The 22,853-nt window shown below is 34.4% G+C and overlaps 1 protein-coding gene across 9 annotated transcripts in view; it reads right to left on the reverse strand.

The window, feature by feature from the left end:
• Positions 1–3,051: 3,051 nt before the first annotated feature.
• Positions 3,052–22,853, reverse strand: part of LOC142341759 (uncharacterized) — a 114,098-nt gene continuing 94,296 nt past the window's right edge. For all 9 annotated transcript variants that reach the window (XM_075392956.1, XM_075392954.1, XM_075392960.1 and 6 more), the window contains exons 11-13: positions 6,307–7,194; positions 4,884–5,904; positions 3,052–3,192 (exon numbers count right to left, since the gene is read on the reverse strand). In XM_075392956.1, coding sequence (XP_075249071.1) covers positions 3,182–3,192; positions 4,884–5,904; positions 6,307–7,194 — 1,920 coding nt within the window. In that variant the 3' untranslated portion in view covers positions 3,052–3,181. The remainder of the gene's footprint in view (positions 3,193–4,883; positions 5,905–6,306; positions 7,195–22,853) is intronic.

Raw genomic sequence — 22,853 nt, forward strand, 5'->3', positions numbered from 1 at the left:
GAGCGATATCATAAAAGTTTGATTCCATTATCTATTTCTAGTTTTTCAGTCTTTAGTAAGGGCTGTTAAACAGTCAAATGAAGGATGTCAGTTGGTAATTTAGTAAGTTGGTTACTTAACTCAGCCTCTACAAGCTTTCCGGTTTGAGAGAGGTTCGCACACGTTGGTTGGTTATGTCTTACTTCGGCAGTCAAAATTTTTTTTCCTGACATAATTTGGCAAGATTTTGCCTGAAATCATTTTACTACTAAAATAATTTTGGACTCTTAAGGATGTGGGACAGCACTTGCTCGGAAGAGCATGCTTAAAAGAACGAAGTAATCTAAAATGAGCAAGTCAATATCGAAAACAAATTCAAAATTAGAAAAAACATGGCAAAACCTTGAAAAACCTGACTTAGCTGGCAATACGAGGTTTCAAAAAAGTGGTTAGCGTTCGATTATTTTTGGCTATCACAGTTCCTTTACAATGCTTTTCTGTCCATTTCTCAGCTTATGATTTTTCGACTGATTGCTCTTTTTTTTAAAACGACGGCGAAACATGGGTTTTTAATTAATGAGTTAGTTTTTTTATACATTAAGCAAACCTAAACAGCAGAGAAATCTTAAAAGAACGGAATAATCTAAAATGAGCAGAGTCAGCATCAACAAAAGGAATTCTTGATTAGAATAAATATGGCAAAACCATGGAGACCCGATTTAGCTGGGAGAACGATGTTTTACAAAATGAGGTTGGCGTCAAACTTTGTTACTATCACAGTTCATTAACAATGCTTTTCTTCCTTTTCTCAGCTAAATCGGGTCCAAGTTTTTAGACTACTGATTTTTCTAGCAGTTTTTGAAAATTACCTTGCTATTTTTGAAACATGATTTTTTAATTAAGGATTAGGTTTTTAATTGAATTAGTTTTACATTAAAGAGCCGGTTCTTCAAATGGTAGGAAAAAAATTTGCTTCAAGTTGTTTATTGCCAATAAAAAATAACAAAGCTCTTGAGCAAAACTCCAAAAACACCGCCCCAATCTTAGCTTTGCTTTGTCTCCCTTATTTCTTAGCTTCGCCAGTCTCCCTTATTTCTAGGAGTAGCGGAAATTCTTTTCACTAGACAGATTATGGATTTGGGAATGCTAGTTACTGAAGATCTCTGTTGGACAACACATGTTAAGACGAAACTTGCGAAATGTAATAAAATTTTTAATTTTTTGAAAAGAAGCATACCGTTTCAAGTTTCTATTCTCCGCAAGAAAACGTTGTACCAAACGATGATTTTATCTGTGCTACTTTACTGCTCCCAAGCTTGGTGTGTTACAACTGGTATTTTGAAAGTGTTAGAAAAGTTTCGGCGCAAAGTGTTGCGCTGGGTTATTAGGTCTGAGGATTACATCGAGACACTTTCAAAACTAAATTTGTATCCAATTTGCTATCAAATTGCGCGAGCTGACCTTATTCTACTATGGAAAACTTGGCATGGAACAATGCAGAGTGACTTAAAGCTACATGTCAATAGTACGACACTCAGCTCCCGAGGATCAGTCAAAACCTTTTTTGAACAACCGTTGAACAAAAAATTCAAAACTGACAACTGTTTTCTTAGTCGAACTATCCACTCCGCCAATTACTTAATTTCTATCAACGTCATTGACTTTAGGTCATCTTTCAATATTTTTTGTAAGAATTTAGATAATTTTCTCATAGCCAAAACACTTTCTTTTAATTACTATCGGCCATGTACATATTTTCTTAAATGTCGCTGTGTGGACTGCAGATCTTAATTTGCTACTGTGCTTTGTTAATTTGTACTGTCATGTCTTTCTTTTACTATGTATTCATCTTGTTGGAATTTAAGTCTTTTACTACTACTACTACTACTACTACTACTACTACTACTACTACTAGTTTGTTAAAAAACAATAATACGAGACGGATAGAGGAAGAACGATTTGACTAATTAAAAATTGGGACTTTTTTAAAATTGATTTTAATGAAATAAAGTGGATTGTTGTGGCACCGTGACACCGCGGAAGTTCGAAAGCATTTACAATCTCTAGGTTTGCTGCCTGTTTTACTCGATTGATCAGACAATGTAAAGTTTTAATTTCTCTCGAACGAAGTTTGGAGCAAGTGTTGTAAACTTCTATGTCTTTATTTTATGCAAACGTTTTGCTTGACCGTTTTCTTCTTCTGAATTTTTTTCTGATTTCACTTTTTGAGTGCCTTTTCACGCTTGACTTCTTGATTTTTGCTCAATAGCTCTTATGGTGAAATAAAGTTTGCATTGTACGAATAAAAGTGATTGTGAACTAGGTGACCCTAAGGGCTTCAGTCTAGGACGCAGGAGGTCGCGGGTTCGTATTCCTCCCTAGTCGGATTTTTTTGCACACATAAAGAACAGTTTTTCTTTGCTGTCTTTTAAGAGCAGTTTGTCCGACGTCAGGTGGTTTCTGTTTCCAGTTGTTTTCCGAGAGCTAAACCTTTTATTTTTCCTCTAAGTTTAAATCTGCCGCTGAACAAAATCGCTAGATGAATTAAAACCAGCCGCGAATACTGACCGGTTGCCCTCTTTTCTGAATTATTTTCTTTTTGTACCAAAAACAACAGAGTCAAGATAGATGGTATTAATTTATTAGGATAAAAATAATTTCATTACACAAAAGTCACTCATTTCCTCAAACGACTATTGCAGAACTGACTGACAGAAATGATTGCCTGTCAGTTCCGCAATAGTCGTTTTTGGTGCCTTTTTGAAAATTGTGTTTCTGACATCTTATTTTTTGGTTATGAATGAAAAAGACGAAACAAGGTCGAGTAACAACAACCAAAAATTCCTCATGTATTGGTTGTTTTTTTCGTCACTTTTGTAAACATGGTGGGCTCCTAGAAGAACACGTTTGGTGCCTTAGCTCTGTGTAGTTGAGACAATAATTCGATTCAGGCAATAGCTCTGCTGAGGCTGTAATTGAAAAGCTTTAAATTTTAAAAATTATTCCTTTGCAATTATATCCCTTAGAATTGTAAAGAAACCTGGCCTTCCGTAAATGCTTCCATTAAAAAAATTAAACTATAAAATATTCTAGTAATAAATAGATAAAGTAGAAACAATAATGCAGTTAAAATTTATTAAAATTTATTTACAATATCTGATGGCAAAATGTCAAGTTCAGTTTGGCAGCTGATGATAAAGGGTCACTTCTTTTCTGAAACAAACAAAAACATTTACGAAATAGTTTACCTTGTTTGCCTTGTTTTTTTGGGTGGAGGGGGGCGAAGCATGTCCAAATAGATCAGCACTCGATTAGAGCCATTATATATTAACTTGCAAGCCTTGAGTTGACCGCTCAACCGTTTTTCCTATGACCCATCAAGGCTTCCGTTCTCTATCGAAGATTACGTTGAATTATTATAGCTTTTCTTCCAGGACACAGCAAGATTAGCGCGAGCACAATTTTCATTTGATTGTACTTTCTACGGTCTAACAACATAAATCGCCTTCTTGGTGCAACATTTTAGGGCAGCGTTCAAAGGAGCAACTACTGTGAAAAAGGAGGAGCAACAACTTCATTGTTCTTCATTGTTCAAGGGTTCGTCTCATTTAGCTTATCTTTTGCACAACTTCTTTTATCTCAACCTTCTAACACAACAAAAATGATTTGATGAGTGCTGCTGGGACAAAAGATTGAAATTGAAATGGTTAAAGTTGCATACTGGCCTATCATATTTAAGCACCCGAGTCGAGGCCGAATGGTTATCATGTAAGAACTTGCAAGTTTCTGGCAGAAACTTACAAGGCGATGCATCGCCTTGCAATTTTTTCTTCCAAAAACTTGCAAGTTCTTACAAGTTAACCATCCGACTTGCAAGTTCTTACAAGTTATCCATTCGACTTACAAGGCTCCTACAAGTTAACCATTCGACTTAAAAGTAACTTACAAGTTAACCATTCGCAGACACACCACACACACACACCACGCACGCAAACACACACGCACACACACACACACATACACGCACACATACACACGCACACACACATACGCACTAAACCGTAAATAAAACGTTGCCAGACATGAATGTAAACGGATGTTTGGAAAAAATAAAATTTGGAAAAGTGTGAATTAAATTTGAAAAAGAGTATAAAAATGAAGGGCCACTAATTTTTTTTTTTGAGAAAATAGTGACATATGAATTTGAAAATTCAATCAAAGTCAATATTTTGGGAACATTTTTAAAAAAGCGATCGTGAAGAAGCTAATTGAGATCTACAGATTTTTAAATGAATTGCAAAGGATCTCCCTTCAATTGATAAATTTCAAAAAATAACCATTTTTATCTAATTAGGTCGATTTGTATTATGTTACCCAAACAGAGCAACTAACTCCCACGCGCTTTCTGCGGTAAATGACTGAATGTTAAATTGAATTAACCAATAAGAGTTGTGCTCGACCGGAACGAACTTGCAAGAAACTTACAAGTTAGCGATTCGACTCACAATTTCTTACAAGTTGACCATTCGACTTGCAAGTTATTACAAATTAACCATCTTTTGCAAGAAACTTGCAAGTTGTTACAAATTAACCATTCAGTCTCGATCCGGGAACTCACTTACAGTACAAGCTATAGATGGGTCGCGAGGCATGGCCAGATGCGGTTATCTCATGTCAGCTCGCATATAAAGTTAATTTCGGGCAATGAGAATAAAGATTAATTTTCCATCTATGGTCCCAATTTTACTGTTTTCTTGATTTCGATCTATTGTCTGGTCACCGATTTGATGCGATTTAAAATGACAAAAAGTGTTCGTTTAGATCTGTCCAACCAGTTACGCTAAGCTCGCATTGCAATTCAGCAATTATCTTTTTGTAGCAAAAACTTTTTAATGGGCACTAACTTTGCTTTCCGAACACCGAATTAATAGTTGACGTTGTGTTTGAAATCCAGGTTGCCTTTTTTCGAGACGGAGATTTAAAGTTTGTCATTGTGGTCGGTGCTTGTGGAAATGGAAACCTTGTATGGAATTCTGCATCGGCTGAGCTTCGTTTATCGACCAATTTTGACATCCATTGAGGGCTATTTCGGTGCATTTGTGTATTTTGGGCTAATTGATTAGCAGGGCGTGTCAGGTATGAAGGTCGAATGGCAGATGCCATAGTCGATTGATTGGGAACACCGAAAGGCCGCCACTCCGTCGGTTCACCTGGTCGCCCTTGCAACCCGGTTAGATCCGGGGGTCCCATATGTCGGATTCTAGAATACGATTCATCACTGCTGTCTCCGAGCGACTCGGCGGCGCCAAATTTGTAGCGAAATATTTGATTTGTATCTGGATAGAAAACTTCGAGAACCGAGTTAGCAACCAGCCTGTAATAACACCCCCGATTTCTTGGAAGCATCGGTGACTGTACTGGAAGCTGGCTTTGCTGACTTGGACTGCAGCCATAATTCGGTTTGGAAAACTCCAAAGGTGAATTAGTGGCAGAACTTGATGGCTGTTGTATGTTTATTGCACTTCTGGGGTTGAAAAATGAAGTTTCCATCAATTTTGGCCCCTCTTCATCTTGTGGGTTGCTCATGGCATTAATAGGTGGGTTGGATTTTGTTGAGTTTAAGGTCAAAGGCGAAGGACTTGAGTCACGTGAGCATCTTGCTGAATTCGAGACAGTACTTTGGGAATGAATTTTGGAACCTGGCAAGCCAGAACTCGACGAGTTTTCGGCCCCACCTCTTGCCGTGGTCTCGGCAGCTGAGTCATTAACGTGTAAAGCCCAATTGTTGACTCTAACTGGTGAAGACTGCATTTGTGAGATGACGAAGCGAGAGCCCTGGGTGGTAAGGGCGGAAGGTGGAGGGAAGGAGGAGGCGGTAATTCCGGCATTGGAAGTGGATACGGCAGTGGATTGGGTGGAAGCACGCTGGAATGGACAATAGAAATCTTTCACAATGTTCCAACTTTTGGAACTGTTAATAAATTTGAACTATATTGATTTCATGCCGAATTATTTTATGCGAAGAACGGAAAACAGTTTGCTCCATAATAATCACGCAGACCCAGAGAAACTTGTGTTCAACTAGTTTTATGAAGTAATTGTATATAGATGCAAAATAGCATTTATTTATTTTTTCAAGCAGTCTATATATTTTTTCAACCTCCGTCATAAAACGTTGAGCCCAAAAAGGTTCCAACGAAAACGCTCCAAAAGCAAAAGAGAAATTTTTATTTTTACAGATTTGGTTTCCAAAACCGCTGGTTTTTAAATATCCTATAGATTTTGTATATTTAGGAAATGTCCTATAGGAAATGTATATTTACTTACATCAAGGGATGTTTTTAAAGTGTTCTCTAGCTCTTTCGTTATTTTCTGCAGCTTTCGTTTGATTGAACGGGACCTCTTTTTCTGACTAGTTGTCGAATCGACAATCAAGTCGTCGGGTGGTGACGACAATGGCGGAATTCGATTGACTTCAGGTGGTTTTTCACTGAATGTCACTTTTCGCTCCCGAACAACTAGCTCGGAGTCACTTTTCCAACCCGAGTCACTCAAATACTCGTCGTCTAAGTTGTTCCCGAACGAAGTTTCACGAGCTAGCTTCCGTTTCGCACTTCGCAATTCGTTGCCTTGTAAATCGTTTTTCGGGCACAGTAACCGGTAAAGTTCGCCATGTTCATTTTGCCATAACGTATCTTGTCTTAACAACAAGCTTTCTTCGGCGATAGCTGTTGGGGACATTAAGTCGCGCCCTACCGAAGGTTGACTTTCGCGAGCCATTAACCCAGTTGGGTTCAGAACTCCTTTAACTTCGCTATCGGTCGTGTTTTGATTATCAGCTGAAAGATCATCCGATTCCTCATTTTCGGCCAGATGGGAATCGTCGCAACTTCGGCTTTGAGGTTCAGTTTTTGTTATAGTTCTGTTGGGTTGGCTAGTCTGGTGTTGGGAGTTATCATCTTGGGTGTTTTGGTTTAGGTATTTCCCACTCCCTGCTCCTGAACTCTGGCTATCGGACCCGTGTTCATCAGTCTGGCCGCTGTTGTTTTGGTTCAAGTAATGGTTATTTGGCAAAGTTCGAGATCTGTGAAGTTTGGGGTCTCGAATGTGCTGCCAGTTGTTAAATTCGTTTCCAGATGAAATTGGTTGTGTAAATTGGGACTTCAGTGGCATGTACGGCGATGTTTGCAAAGGTCTCACATTTGGTAAGCCCAGCTAAAAGGGAAAAAAAACAATGTACAACTCGAATTTAACTATGTTTAAAAATTTAACCCGTTTTACTTTGAATTTCGCTGCTTAATTTTAATGCGAAATTTGTACCAGCGTTACAATATATAGTAACTGCTATAAATAGCGCAGAGAAAGAAAACAAGTATGTAAAAATCAAAATTTAAAGAGATCTGAATACAGCTGAATCCAAACTGCAACAAATACTTTATCTGCCAAGAATTCATGCATAGAACAAGCAACGTGGCCAGTTCTTCTCCGCCTGGTGACTAGATGCAACAATTTTTGAGATAAACCAATACTGAAAACAGAAAAAAAATATCTACACAGAAACTCACCCTCAAAAAATGTAAAAATGCAACATACTTTGAGCACTTTTTTTGAACTACCAAGAATAAAAACAACGGTAAATTTCATTAAGACTCTGTGGTGGGGGGGGGGGGTATTCTTAAAACTTTTATCTAGTCGCACTTACGAGCAAAAGATGAAGATTAGAAAAAAATGGAGTTGGTTGAATTTAGCAACTAAGAAACGCTTCTTTTAAGCTAAAATTATTATCAATTTGTTTAAAAAAAATTGATAGAGTCTACATTTGTTGAACAGAACAATAGAAATTGGCTTTGGAATGTTTTGGAGAAAAACTTTTTGGTTTTTACTAAAAAAACACCAAAAATATCCAGGTGATAGATTCTTTATATGTTCTTCAATAATATTGGCCTGATAAAATGGCTCAAAAACGAAAAACGTTAATAGATCAATCACGACCAAGAACTTCAATTAGTTGAACAAAGAGATGATAAATGTAGTTCAAAAAACTAAAAAACATTAACTAAGATTAACTAAAAAAGACGAAGCAGCATATTAATAATTTGTTTTCAATTGAATGCGCGTGTACTCTCTGAAAACAGGCAGCAGGTAATGCCCTTGAAGAAATGCTATGGCCTCGTAAAACTTTTAAAGATTTTCATTTATTGTGAAAAAAACTGTAAACTAATCATTATTTTGTAAGAGTATACTATCGGAAAATTTATTCACTCTCAAAGTGAATTCAACTTTTAAGTTAACAGAGGTGAGCCAATGAAAACTGAAAGAACCTATAAAAATAAAAAAAAGGAAACCTGTTTTTTTAAAGTTCTGATGATTCATCTAAATCAAGAACAACATAATTTTTACTACATAAAGAGTTCATAACAATAAAACAAAAAACGAATCAAAACGAAGTTTAAAAAAAGAAACAATACAAAAATTGCATTAAGAAATTAAAGGTTAGTTTCTAGTTCAAATGTTCAATAAAGAATTACTGTCAACATAACATTGATGTATTGAGACAAAGATTCCTGACAAAAAGTTTCCCCTAAAATTTCCTAAAATGTATTGCTGCTAAGCTCTCGAATTTGGCATTTAAGTTCTTACTTAATTATCTTATATAAATAACTGCTGTTTATTTAAAAAACCATGTCTTAAATTGCTAAGTATATTTTAAAGAATTCAACGTGAAAAATTGGAATAAAGACTTAGAGCATTGGATGAAACTTAATAGTTGTTATAAAAATAATCTGATTCCTTTGCTTGCTTAAAAATTCAGTTTGCTTTTCTTTCTAAAAAGTCGTAACAAAGTCTTTTCGTCACTCCGGAAGTTTCTTGCTCTCAGTCTTTTCCATTTACTAATTACTGATTAATTCCAGCAGTCATTTTCGGAAACCAATTTGGTAATTAACTATCAGGAAACAAACAAGTTCACGAAGAAACGAATATATCCAGATATTTTGCTGTTTATATTAAAATATAAATAAGCAATCAGCGAAAAATCATGAAAACCCCACCCTACACCTTGCAATATTAGTATGCAAAATACTGCAGGTAACATAACATTCAATAGCCGAAAACAGACAGCAAAAGTTTAATTGAAAGAGTAAAGGTTTTTAAAATTTCAAATCGCTTCCCATCTGAAACGTTTTGGAAACAAGAAGTAATGAAGGTTGCTCTTTTCAAACGAATCCATTTGACGTTAAAGGAAAAAGGCAGTCGTGATTGGAAAAGCATTTGGAATATTTTTTGAATATATTTCTCTGAAATTATTTTGAAATCTAAGATTTGCGTGCGCATATAAAGTTCCGACCCGGCTCATCCACTTTCTTGACTTAATTGGCTACCAAATAATGAATAGATAGAAAACGTCCAAAAACAAACATATCGTTCAATAAATAAGTAATCAAAAAAAATATTGCCACGTCAGAGGGCCGATGAAAATTGTTGTTAAAAGGACTACAAAAAAGATAATAATAAAAATCAATTAACGAACATTAATTACGACCAAAACTCGTCTATATTATAAAAAAAACGACAACATAATCAAAATCGCATCAGATAAAACCCAAAGAAAAAAAATAAGCTATACATCAATGAGACTTCGTAACAGGTCGACAAAAAAAATGCAAAAAGGTGCTGAGTTCAAAAACACGTCTCTATTGTCGCAAACAATCGATTTCAAAGTCACTGATATCAATAAATATTAACCGGAAACGCTAAAATGTTCATTTAAATCTTAAAAGGAAGCAATTGAGACCTGTCATTATCCAGAGTACGTCAAACGTAAACAAAAATGACAAATATCGGCAAAAAAATCAATTAAAATTTGCGCGAAAATGGCAGTGAAACCAATAAAACAACAAATCTGTCACTAAGAGCATCAAAAATGTTCAATTTCGCAATGTTTGAAAGCCAACGGGACCCATCATTAATGTTCTAATTTCAAAAGAAAACAAAAATCTTTTGAAATGTACAAATATATAAAAATCCTGAATTGTTAACAAACTTTCGTAGTAACAGTAGTAACAAAACAAATAGCCGGAAGGAAACTAAATCTGTTATGAACAGTAATAGTTGCTCACGGGAAACGGAATTTGCAGCTACAAATCGTCCGAAAAAGGATTTAAATAATGGCGAAGCAACAAATCAACCAAAAAAGATATAAAAATGGGGAAGCTGAAAACTCCAAATATCTTTCTTTAAAAAAAAAATTTCAAAAGTCATAACCTACGATTTCAACAACCAGATGAATTACATTGCAACACATAAGGAAGCCAATTGCGCTTGCTATTAATGAGACTACTTTACGAGACTATAGAATAAAAATAAGTACAGGCAGAAGCCCAAACTCGAAATTCACAAACAATTGGACGACACCACAGTGTTGAAGGCACTATGATTATAAGAGGCTATAAGCAAGATTTGAAAATCTGCACTTGCTTCTCATCTGAACATCGACCTGTCTTCCTTATGAAAGTACCTCGTAGAAATCACAACAAAGAGACCAAACAATTGAACAATACAGAAGATTTTTTATGAAACTAAATGATCGAGGCTATCACTCAAAACACATAACAAAACAGGAAATTAAAATTTGATATAAAAAGAGTAGTTGTGACTTCTTATTAGTGACATTGAGTTACATGGTGACAAAAATGAAAGCAAAAAAATCCTTTCTTAAGTTAATTTAAAAGTCATTAAAACAAATAGCTATAAACCGAGATCTCTAAAGTTTCAATTATACATCTGAAAAAAATTGAGACCTATCATTATCAGGTAGATGCCATAATGTCGAATGACAACAAAAAGATAGACAAACAAAGGCAAAAAATCAATAACTTTTGCGAGAGAACTATTTCAGCCCAAAAACATAAACTATTCAACAAAAACAATTATATTAAGATACGCTTTTTTCAAATTTGTCCATTTGTCATAACTATCTTTTTCTTTAATGAGACCGATCAATAATGTGATAATCCGACAAGGAATCAAAGTGAATCAAAGTTTTCAGTGATGCTAAAAATACAAAAGAGTTTTGAAAACTCGTAGTATCAAAACCAAGAAACTATTAGTTATTTGTAAAACCGATACAGACATTTATTTATAACATAGAGGAAATGGATCTCCGACTGTTTTTACTGAGACTACGCCTGAAGTTGAGAGAAATAAGATAAAATAGTGGAAAAATTCAAAAACTCACCAACATTTGAAACAAATGAAAATTAAAACAAATTAAAACAAATGAATGCAAAGACACGTTAGAAAAACAACTGAAAACGTTGAACGGGTAAAATTAAGCCTTCTATAAAAACCAATTGGATCTTTGATCGGGGAGACTAAGAAATTGAACTACAAAAAGTATAACAAATGAAAGCAAAACATAAGTCCATAAAACTTTACGAAAACAATTGGTCAACCATAAAAACCATCGTTTTCACTCAGATATTATATTTTGTGGTCATTGAGCCTCTTTTTTGTTAATAGCATCTGTCAATAAATTAGCCCTGATTTGAGATTCTGGTCAAAATCTATAATTTTTTAAACCGTAAGGATCCATGGTGAGATCAATATCAGCCCTGATATTGCTGCGTGGCTAAGAAAAAACTGAATGGTTAAAATGACTGCCAAAAGGAACAGTTTATAAACACAATTTTTCAGTATATCAAAAAATCATCATCCATTTTTTATAAAATTATCGAGTTTAAGATTGTCAAAACTGGCAATTTTTAAATTCCACTGGACTCATAAAGCCAGCGGGTTATACAACGAGCTCTTTTTGAGCTTATAAAGGTTATGACCGCAGATTCAAGGTGTACACTTCCAGCAAACTTATAGAAAGTGGGCTATAAAAGCATATTTGATCCCATTTTTGTCAAAAAAAGGTCTGAATTTTGAAAAATTTTAGTAAAAAAAACACGTATCGAACAATTCAGCAACCATACTCTATCTTTAAAGATGACATCAATAACAGTACCGTTAACAATTTTAACACATTTTACCAAAAGTTGACAAAAAATTGACGTCTACTATTCACAAAATTTGACGTCTACTATTCACAAAACGTGAAAACCTCGATAACTCACCGTAAAATATAAAAAATCATTTTATTTCCATATTCTGCGCTGAACGGGCTTTCTAATGATACCACTCGCCGCTCTCTACTATGATTATATCGATAGGACAAAATTGACTGAACAAAAAAACCATTTGAGAGTCTATAGTTCCTCCCCCCAACTAAAGTGGGTCAGAATAATTAACTAGCCTTTAAGCAAGCAGTTCAGAATCACATAAAAAAGTGAAAATCTGATTTTGATCAAAATGGATTTTCAGTGCCATAATTCTTCCTTCAAACTAGTGGCCGTAGTGTAGCAAAAACGCTGTAAACGTATTCCGATATGCAGAAGAAATGACAAAAGCTCTATTGAGTCGATTTAACGTAGGGAAAGGATTAGTTTTCAGTAAGTACTGTTCGAAGTTCTAAAATAAATTTTAGTACAGCTACGAGAAATTATTTTTGACTTTTCATGTAAAAAGGCGGCTCAGCAAAGTGCGATGGCACATAAAGTTCCGACCCCGCCCATCCACAATTTTGGCATAATTGTCTACCAAATAAGGAACAGATAGAGAACGCAAAAATTATTTTTTGGGAATACCAAAAAACCCATAAAAGCCCAAGTATTTTTCAAAAAAATTGTGTATGAACGATAAGATAGCGTACAAAGCAAATAACTCAGTGCAGTAAGAATTGAAGCATTAAATTGCTGAGATATGCCAATATTAAGAAAGCGATTCAAGACGAACAGCAAAAATCAAACAACAACAAACATTAATTACATCAAAAACTTTTTGTCCGTTTTAAAAAACAAAATTTAATAACAAAGCCAACATACCGTCAGATGAACCTAAAACTAAACAAAATAACATATAAATCACCAGAAAAGATATGGAACAGTCCATGAAAAGGTTCGGTAACAATTAGACAAAAAAGAACAAAAACAGTACAGTTAAAAAATTCGCTTATTTTTTTTAAAACAATTTACTTCAAAGTAATTAAAACCATTAGATATCAAGTAAAATATCACAAAGATTTACAATTACTAATGCTTCTATAGAAGGGCATTAGGACCTGTCCTTATTCATTTCTTTAAGCGGCTAAAAAGAACAACAAGAAAACAACAAACAAAAATTCAATTGAAATTTGCCAGAAAACGCTGTCAAAACCGTCAAGCCATATTTCGGCCCTCAAAATATATTCGTTTGCGCCTTCTTCAAACACCGATAAAGTAGTATTAGGTCATTTATTAGTGAGACTAGGTAACAAGTAGACAAAAGAGAGAAAAGGGCAAAAGTATGTAATAATTTTGATTTTTTTTTCGAAACAAAATTATATCCAAAGTCATGAAAAACATTAATTACAAAATGAAATTTTTAAATAGGTTCATTTATTCATCAAAAAGAATTCTTTGAGACCTGCAATTATCCAGAATAATTCTTGCGTCTACAAAAAGAACATCAAACATGACAAAAATCAAATTAATTTACTTTTTTGTGAAAAACCGGTGTCGAAGTTAGTAAGGTCATAACGCATTCTTTAAAAAAAGATTTTGGGACTCAATCCCTTTTGACACCTTCCTTTGACACCCATAATGTCATATTTGACCTGTAATTAACGACATTAGGTACCAAAAAGAAAAATAAGAAGAACAAACTTGCGAGGTTAAAAAGTTTTTTTTTGTTTTGGAAAACGATTGTCTTCAAAGTCATGAAAGCCATCAGCTATCTACTAATATCAGAGTATCGGCTCATCTATTCTTCCATGAAAAGCCAGTGAAACTTATAAGTTTACAGGAAATTTCATACAACTGAATTAACAAAGTAAAAATGGCAGTTAAGGACAAAATTAAAATAGTCAATTAATTTCTTAAAACGAAAAGTGTCGAGGCCATTAAAACGATAATCTATATCTTTAAAGATTTTAAAATTTTCAATTGTGTTTCATTTTGAACGCTAATAATGTGATATGGGAACTGTCAGAAAGGTGATAATGTGCCTAGAAAACGTGAAAAACTGGCAAATTTCCATAAACAAAAAAAAATCTCCCATACTCAACTCTCTACGATGAATATATCGATCGGCGAAAATTGACTGAACAAAAAAAACCCAGTTGAGTATATAGTTCCTCCCCCCTTCAAGAGGGGTCGGAACAATAATGTGCTTTACTAATATGTTTGCCAAATTAAGAAAAAAATTCTTGAGGCCAGCAATTCATCGAACGCAATTTTGTAAAATCTGGAAAGAGTTCCAGTTTTGCAAAAGCTTACAGTGCCTAGGATCTTCTAAGATGTATTTTGACAGAATGAAGGGGGATATTTCAAGTACCTCTCATGACATAGTTACCTTAGGATTTTAGTTTTATAAATACTAAAATATGGATTTTTCGAACCTAAGCTTCAATTACTGTGTGTTTTAATACAATTGCTTATCGGCATCGAGACATTACTGGTTATACTAAAAACAGAGAGATAAGGCAGTAAAAACCAGCATTTTTCGTACTAGCAAAAGAGTATTATTTTTTCGTTCAATTAAAATTTATTATAGTTTCTTAAATCCGCCAAGTTTTTTTAAAAGCACGTGAAACTCATTAAAAACACAACTAGATACGATTGTTCAACGTTTTTCACATTACATTCAGAGTTGCCATTTTATGGACTACAATTCTACTGTAACAAAGAACACACGTTTTCTTCATTAACAAAGATTGAGACTCGACGATTCGGTGAAAAGTTGGCCAGCAAACAAGAGAAAATCGTCCAAGTTAAAAAATGGAAGATGATGAATCACAAAATAATCAACTAACCGAATCTGAGTCAAAACTTAAGAAATTCATTACTCAATTTTGTCACCCTGAACAGTTTAAAAATAATGAAGTCAGCGGATTTGCGAGTATTTTGGGCAACATCTGCGAAATTTGCTGCGAGAATGCCAATCTTTTCTCACTACTATCCGAGCAAAATATATTCATGGAAAAATTCTCTCAAGATTGGACCGGATTGCTGAACAAATTTTGCTCCGACACTTTTTACTCAAAAAACGCAGGATTGCATCTGCATGCTTCAATTTCGTTGGTTAAAAACTTGACGGATAAACACATTTCATTGGTTACTAGTTTGACCAATTGGGAAGCTTTAGTTTTCAGCCATTTGGATAAAATTGCTCTGAAGCGATATTACGTGAAAGATTATTTGACGTTAACAAGAAAGTTTCTGTGTTACCGTTACGCGTCACGAAGTCCCGATGTTAAACAACATATTAATTTGATGCAAGCGGTTTTCAAATGCGTTCAAAACGAATCAAAACGAATTTCTCTTTACTCGGCACTGAATTTCTTCTCATTTTCACCCGAATTGCAATTTGCACCTGAATTCCGCCATGAAATGGCACACGTTCATGAACTGGGGAGGGAAATTTTTGGTAAAATTATTGAGTCTTTAAGCGACGGGGCGGCTTTACAAGACCGGGAAATTTTTTGGATAGAGGAAATTAATGTTTATCTTGGGGATATTTTGGGTTATAAAGAAAAGTGGAAACATTTGGTGAGACAAATTGGTGATTATTTGGTGGAAACAAACTTCCTAAATGTCGTGGCTGCTACTTTAGATCATGTTGTTTTACGGCCACCAACTGACGGCAATGTTTTGAAATTGTTAGCCGGTACTTATAATGTCTCCGGGCTGCTACAAATTTTGTGGACTTTGGACGAAAGCTTACACTTTTCCCACTACTTGCACCACACAAACATTGCCACTAAGCTGGTACGCCTTTTCAGCTACCTCCTAAGCTCAGGTATCGCAAGGAAAGATTACGACCGGACCATTAATCAAATTCTCAAGTCAATCAGATTCAACTGTCTAAACGGCACAGAGCTAAAGGAGGAATTTTACCAAGCTCAAATTTTGACAGTTTTTGAGAAGAACTTACAGGTTTTACTACAAAAACAGACGGAAACGAGCTTTGGGGTGGTTTTTGTCACAATTTACATAACTGCTATTTTGGGTAACAGTGAAGAATTAGCAGACTGTTTACACAACAAATCTAATGTCAAAGTTCTTGCCTCAATTTGTAACACAATCACAGGCACCCCCTACGACCCAAACAAACCGCAATCGTTTATGAAAATGCAAATCGAAAATTTCGGTGAGGTCAATTTCGCCGAGGTTATTGAAGTCCTTCTAGCATACGAACGCGATAAAGGGTATAAATTAATAGCGGAATCAACAATTGTTGATAGCTTACTAAAGACCCTTGAATTGCCCGATTTGCCCAAAAATGAACTGAAAGACGTAACATTAATTCTTTTCACACTTTCGTTAGTCGAACAGACGCAGGAACCGTTGATAAGAAAGAATGTTTACGATGTTTGTTACAAAGTCAAAAAAGAAATCAACGACGCGTTTGTATTGCGTTGTTTAAATGGAATATTATGGCAACTTAGCGGCAGTTTCGAATTTCATGAATATGAATTATTAATTCCTGAAAATGAAAAAATCAGCGTGTTTGTTTGCGCAGCTGAAAAAGACAAAGCTTGGCGGAAAAAGTTTTCGGACATTTTGGCTTTAAAAGGTTTCCAAGTCATAACTGAAGAAACAATAAAAGCTCTCCAACTTCAGATGACAACCGAATTTGAACCTGAAAAACTGGCGGCGGAATACCAGAAGATTTCAGCGGAAAAAGAAAAGATTTCAGCTGAGCAAAACGCGGATTTGAATGAATGCAACAAGAAATCAGCTCGAATTGCAAAAGCTGCAGTTGAAAATCACGCTCGATTTGAAAAACTTGCGCAATTAGTTAATTTAAATATGAACAAAGACTCGCCATTATGGGCATTAGCCATAGCAGAATCTCACTTAGTTATTTCAGCTATGAGTCATAACCTGGAAAAAGATAAATTCTGCAGAATTCAAATTCAATTTGCGAAGCAACTTGAGAAGGACATTCGATTCGTTGATTTAAACGAAGATTATTATAACCCTCAAAATTGGCTTTTTGAAGCCATGCAAAAATGTTTCCTGTACAATAACGTGAACAAAATAAAATTGGAAAACGTAAAAGAGCAGCTAAAACGAGCAAAAGAAAGCAATAATGGCAATCAACAATCATCCGGAAGTTACGGGGCGAATAATGCTAGCACAAATCAGGGTAAAAAAGAACGCAGACAAAGTTTAATTAACCCGATTGGGTTAATTTCGCAGCAAAACGGATCCAACAGTTTAGTCCAGTGGTCTTCCGTAGACATACAACAATGGCTGGACTTGATAAAAGCGCCGAAAGCGAAAGAGCCTTTTCAGAATTTTTCGGGCGTTGAGTTAAATCAGTTGAAGGAACAATGTCAAGCTAATGCGGCTGAATTTGGTCGGTTTTTGAGGGACAATTTCCAGCTTGACTTGTACTCCCAGAAACAACTAAAAAACGCCTTTCTGCAAATGTGAACCAATTTTAAACTGATAAAATCTATATTGATGAAATTTTTAAGAAAGCTAATTATGAATAAATTTTTCTCCAAAAACCTCAGAAACGCTCATTTCAGGCACATACCTTGACTTTTGTATATAAATTGGTAAAAAACAACTTGAATGTATTATATGAAGACATCTACTCAAGTTCATTGCACCAAATTAAATGAGAAATTCTTCAAACTTTAAACATTTAGTATGCGTTACAAAAAATAAAAAAAAATATGGTGGACTGATTTCTCCAAATTTGAACACCATAGCATGATCAGTACAAGACCACAAAAGCAGCTTTTAAAAAGACATCAAAACAAGGCGGCTCGGTAATGTGCGATGGCACATAAGGTTCCGACCCCGCCCATCCACAATTTTGGCATAATTGTCTACCAAATGAGGAACAGATAGAAAAACCAAAAATTATTTTTTGGGAATCCCAAAAAAAGCTGTGTATGAACGATAAGATAGCCTCCAAAGCAAACAACTCAGTGGATTAAAAATTGAAGCATTAGATTTCTGTGATATGCCAATATTAAGAAAGCGAGTCGAGACGAACAGCAAAATGAAACAGCAACAACAACAAACATTAATTACATCAAAAACTTTATGTCCGTTTTAAAAAACAAAATTTAATAACAAAGTCAGCATACCGTCAGATAAAACTAAAACTAAACAAAATAAGTTATAAATCACCACAAAAGATATGGACCAGTCCATAAAAAGGTTCGGTAACAATTAGACAAAAAAGAACAAAAACAGTAAAGTTAAAAAATTCGCTTATTTTTTTAAAACAATTAACTTGAAAGTAATGAAAACCAATAGAAATCGAGTAAATTATCCCAAAGGTTTACGATTACCAATGCTTCTATAGAAGGCATTAGGACCTGTCCTTATTCATTTTATTAAGCGCCTAAAAAGAACAACAAACAAAAACTCAGTTGAAATTTGCCAGAAAACGCTGTCAAAACCGTCAAGCCATGTTTCGGCCCTCTAATTATATTCGACTGCTCCATCTTCAAAAACCGATAATGTAGTACACAGCCATTTATTAGTGAGATTATGTAACAAGTAGACAAAAAAGAGAAAAGCGCAAAAGTATGTAATAATTTTTTTTCGAAACAAAATTATATCCAAAGTCATGAAAGAATTTATATACAAAATGAAATATCTAAATAAGGTTGTTTATTCATCCAGAGGAAGCCTTTGAGACCTGCAATTATCCAGAATATGTCTGGCGTCTACAAATAGAACGTCAAATATGACAAAAATCAACTTAATTTACTTTTTTTGTGAAAAACCGTTGTCGAAGTCAGTAAGGTCATAACGCATTCTTTAAAAAATAGATTTTTGGACATCGATCCCTTTTGACACTTTCTTTTGACACCCATAATGTCGTATTTGACCTGTAATTAAAGGAGATTAGGTAACAAAAAGAAAAATAAAAACAAACAAAATTTCAATTGAAAATTGCAAGAAAAGGCTGTCAAAACCGTCAAGCCATATTTTGGCCCTCAAAATATATTCGATTGCGCCTTCTTCAAACATCGATAACATAGTATGTGGCCATTTATCAGTGAGACGAGGTAAAAAGTAGACAAAAAAGACAAAAAAGCAAAAGTATGTAATAACTTTGATTTTTTTTCGAGAAAAAATTATATCCAAAGTTATGAAAGACATAAATTACAAAATAAAACATTTAAATAGGATCGTTTACTCATCCAAAGGAAACTTTTGAGACCTGCAATTATCCACAATATGTCTTGCGTCTACAAAAAGAGCGTAAAATAAGACAAAAATCAAATTAATTTACATTTTTTTGTGAAAAACCGGTGTCGAAGCCAGTAAGGTCATAACGCATTCTTTAAAAAACAAATTTTGGGACATCAATCCCTTTTGACACCTTCTTTTTACACCCATAATGTCATATTTGACCTGTAATTAAAGGACATTCGGTAAAAAAAAGAAAAATAAAAAGAACAAACTTGCGAAGTTAAAAAGCTTTTTTTTTCAGTTCTGGAAACGATTGTTTTCAAAATCAGTAAAGCCATCAGCTATCTATTATTATCAAAATTTTGGCTCATCTATTCTTACATGAAAAGCAAGTGAAATCTACCACTATACAGGAAGTACGACCGAAACGACAAATTAAATATGACAGTTAAAGACAAAATTAAAAATTTCAATTAATTTCTTCAAGAAAGGAGTAACGAGGCCGTTAAAACGACAATGTTTATCTTTCAGGATTTGAATACATTCAATTCTGCTTTATTTTGAACGCTAATAACGTGATATGAGAACTGTCAATAATGTGATAATGTGACTAGAAAACGTGAAAAAATGTGACTAGGAAAAGCAAATATATAAAAACAAAAAAATCTGAAATCTAGTAGTATAAAAGCCAGAAAAAAATAACTTAAGGCTCAAAACCACAATCGATAATAAGTAGAATGAAGTAGCATTCTTTATTTGCTGACATTAGGCTACAAACTGACCAAATTAAGAATAAAATAAAGGAAAAGTTCATTAAGCCATTACTTCTTTAAAAATCAATTATTATTAAAGGTCGAAACTATCATAAACTTTCAAGTAAAAATTTAAATGCATTAGCTTGTAGCTGATTAGGCCCAATTGGACCTATCACTACTGAGCTTTAATTTGATATGTTTTGTTCTTTATTAATAAAAAAAAAGGTCTTTTTTCAAAAAAAAGACCGACTGATTACAATGCGAACTCTTTTTGGATTGTAACAGTCCAAGATTGGGCAAAAACCAGCTCTGCTAATGCTTTTTGTCCGTCCGTTAGGAACAGTTGATTTTCGAATGTTGTAGATATAGATAATTTGTTCGTTGAAAACTCAAAAAGAAATTCTGCATTTTTGATAATCAACGAGTAAAGTTAGCAAAAAACGGCAAGTTTTAATTACAGAGCACTCTGAGCGGAAGTTGAAGTAAGAATAGCCCCCTTCTGAGTCTAGAAAGATTGTATTAGTGTTGTTTGGGGGTATAATGTCGGCAAATTTAATCAAAATGGACTAAAGTAGCTTATTTCGTGCTGTTTTTGATGAAAAAGGCTGAATTTTGAAATATTTATACAGAGTTTTTGACCAAAAAAATAAAAACAGAATAATCAACAAAACTTTTTTGTCTTTAAAAATGAAATCAACGACTCTATTCTCTAAAATTTTAGCAAATATTAGCAAAATTGACGAAAAATTAGACAAAAAATTCCGGCAAATGTGAATAAAAACAACGTGAATTCACTCTACTTTTCTCAGAAGTTTAAACCTCGATAACTCCCTATAGAAAACGAAAATTAAAAAAAATCTTTTTATTTCCATATTCTACGCTGGACGAGCTTTCTAATGATACCAGTCTCAACTCTCTACGATGAATATATCGATCGGCGAAAATTGACTGAACAAAAAAAAACCCATTTGAGTATATAGTTCCTCCCCCCTCAAGAGGGGTCGGAACAAATATGAGCTTTGAAGTGATATAAATGATATAGCCGCGGTAAGTCATCAACTTCTTCACCAGTTTTAGTGGACTTTTATTCATTGTAAGACATTAGGAGTGCGTGTCAGTTAACGAAAAAATGCATGTATGTATGATACGCGTCAATTCTTTTCTGGGCAAATAGATATTTTTGCCGATCGGCTCCTTGGCTCCGCTAAACAATTTTCAATACCTTTAACAAACTGATAAATCGAGGCGCAATTTTAAAATAACGGTAAATAAACTCAAGAAAAATGAATTGACACAAAAGAGTCCATCTGAAAAGACACCCATAACATCAACACAGAAAATCACCAAAAACACCAAAAAACCCGATGTCAGATAAAAGATAACCTTGCAGTGGTAGTGTGGAAGCAATGAAACAAAACTTGATAAACCTTGTCATGCAAGATCTTGATTACTCTTGCAAAAATTGAAACATCTCGCCAAGATCTTGATAAACAAATATTTCTTGGAACAGTTTGATAAGATCTTGACAAGATCGTATAAAGACATCTCAAGAAATTTTCGTGGCGTATCTTGATAAGATCTTCATAATTCTTGACACATATAAATTTTTGTTCGTAAGCAACCCGGAATCAGGTGGTGGAACCGGGAATCCAGACAAAAATTTGTCATGACCAGACAATCCAGACAAAAAATAGCTACGAATCGAAGTAGTGAGAATTAGCGCGATACAACGCGTTTATGTCTCGGCTTTTAACGATATGCAACTATGACACGACAATGCGACGATTCGATGTAACGCGAATTGAATTTAAAAAACTTATCGCGTTGTTTATATTAGTGCTTCTTGATCAACCTTCAGTTAGATCGACATAAACTCAATTAAGGTTATTTCACTTCAATTAAAGTATGCAAAAGTAACTTTGAAATAGAGGAAGAAATTTTTTGAGTGGGGTAAATAATGGCTAGTTATAAACAATTGATAGTTATATTTCAAAAAGGTATTCATCATTTCACAATTTAACATAGTTATGAATCAGCATGTTAGATTAACAAGGTTACGTAAGTTATCAAAGTCTCTTCACGATCAGTTCCATAAGATACATCATAAGTTGATTGAGATTTCTCATAGTGGTGAAGCATTAGTTTTAATAATTTGTTCAAAAACTTTATTCGCCGACCACTATGTTCGATTTGAAAAGATCATTCTAGGGTTGATTGTGCAGTGGTTGCAAAACAGAAGTTTTTCAGATAACTGGGATCGCACTTTAGGCCAAAGTGATGAATGATAGTGCGGGTGTTCTTCTCGTATTGCAGGGTTGGAAAAGCGGGAGTTTGAAAGTATTTGAAATCAAGGATATCATGGAAAAATTAAACTTTTCTGTTTCAGGGAAGTTCTTACAGCACAATTTACTTGTTTCTCAAGAAAACTCAACTGCGCTGCTTTGATACCGACAGGTAAATTCAACAGGTAACGTAATGGGACAGCTTCGTAGTGAAAATGAGTCACTATCAATGCTTTCATTAGTTATAATCTTGTACGGACCACAAAAGGGTTTTGAAACCGAAAAGATTTAAGGACAGAAACAGAGTTTATGGAACCCAAAAACATTTAAAGCATGCGACCAAAAAGGTTACCGAAGCAAGAAGTAACGCATTAGGTCGTCTGTTTTCAAAGATCTCAAGAAATACAAGCAAGGAACTGAAGTTTTAAGAAAATACACAAAAAAGCACAAGATACGTAATGCTTCTGAACGAACGATTTTAAATGCACACAAACAATGCCAAAACGTTTGAATTTTTACAATGAGAAAATATCGGTAAAATTTTCAATGAAGACCCGCAGCTCATGAGAGTTTTTTTTAGTCTCTCA

The sequence above is a fragment of the Convolutriloba macropyga genome, chromosome 6 (assembly GCF_964194025.1).
Source record: "Convolutriloba macropyga chromosome 6, txConMacr16.3, whole genome shotgun sequence".
NCBI classification, from domain to species: domain Eukaryota; kingdom Metazoa; phylum Xenacoelomorpha; order Acoela; family Convolutidae; genus Convolutriloba; species Convolutriloba macropyga.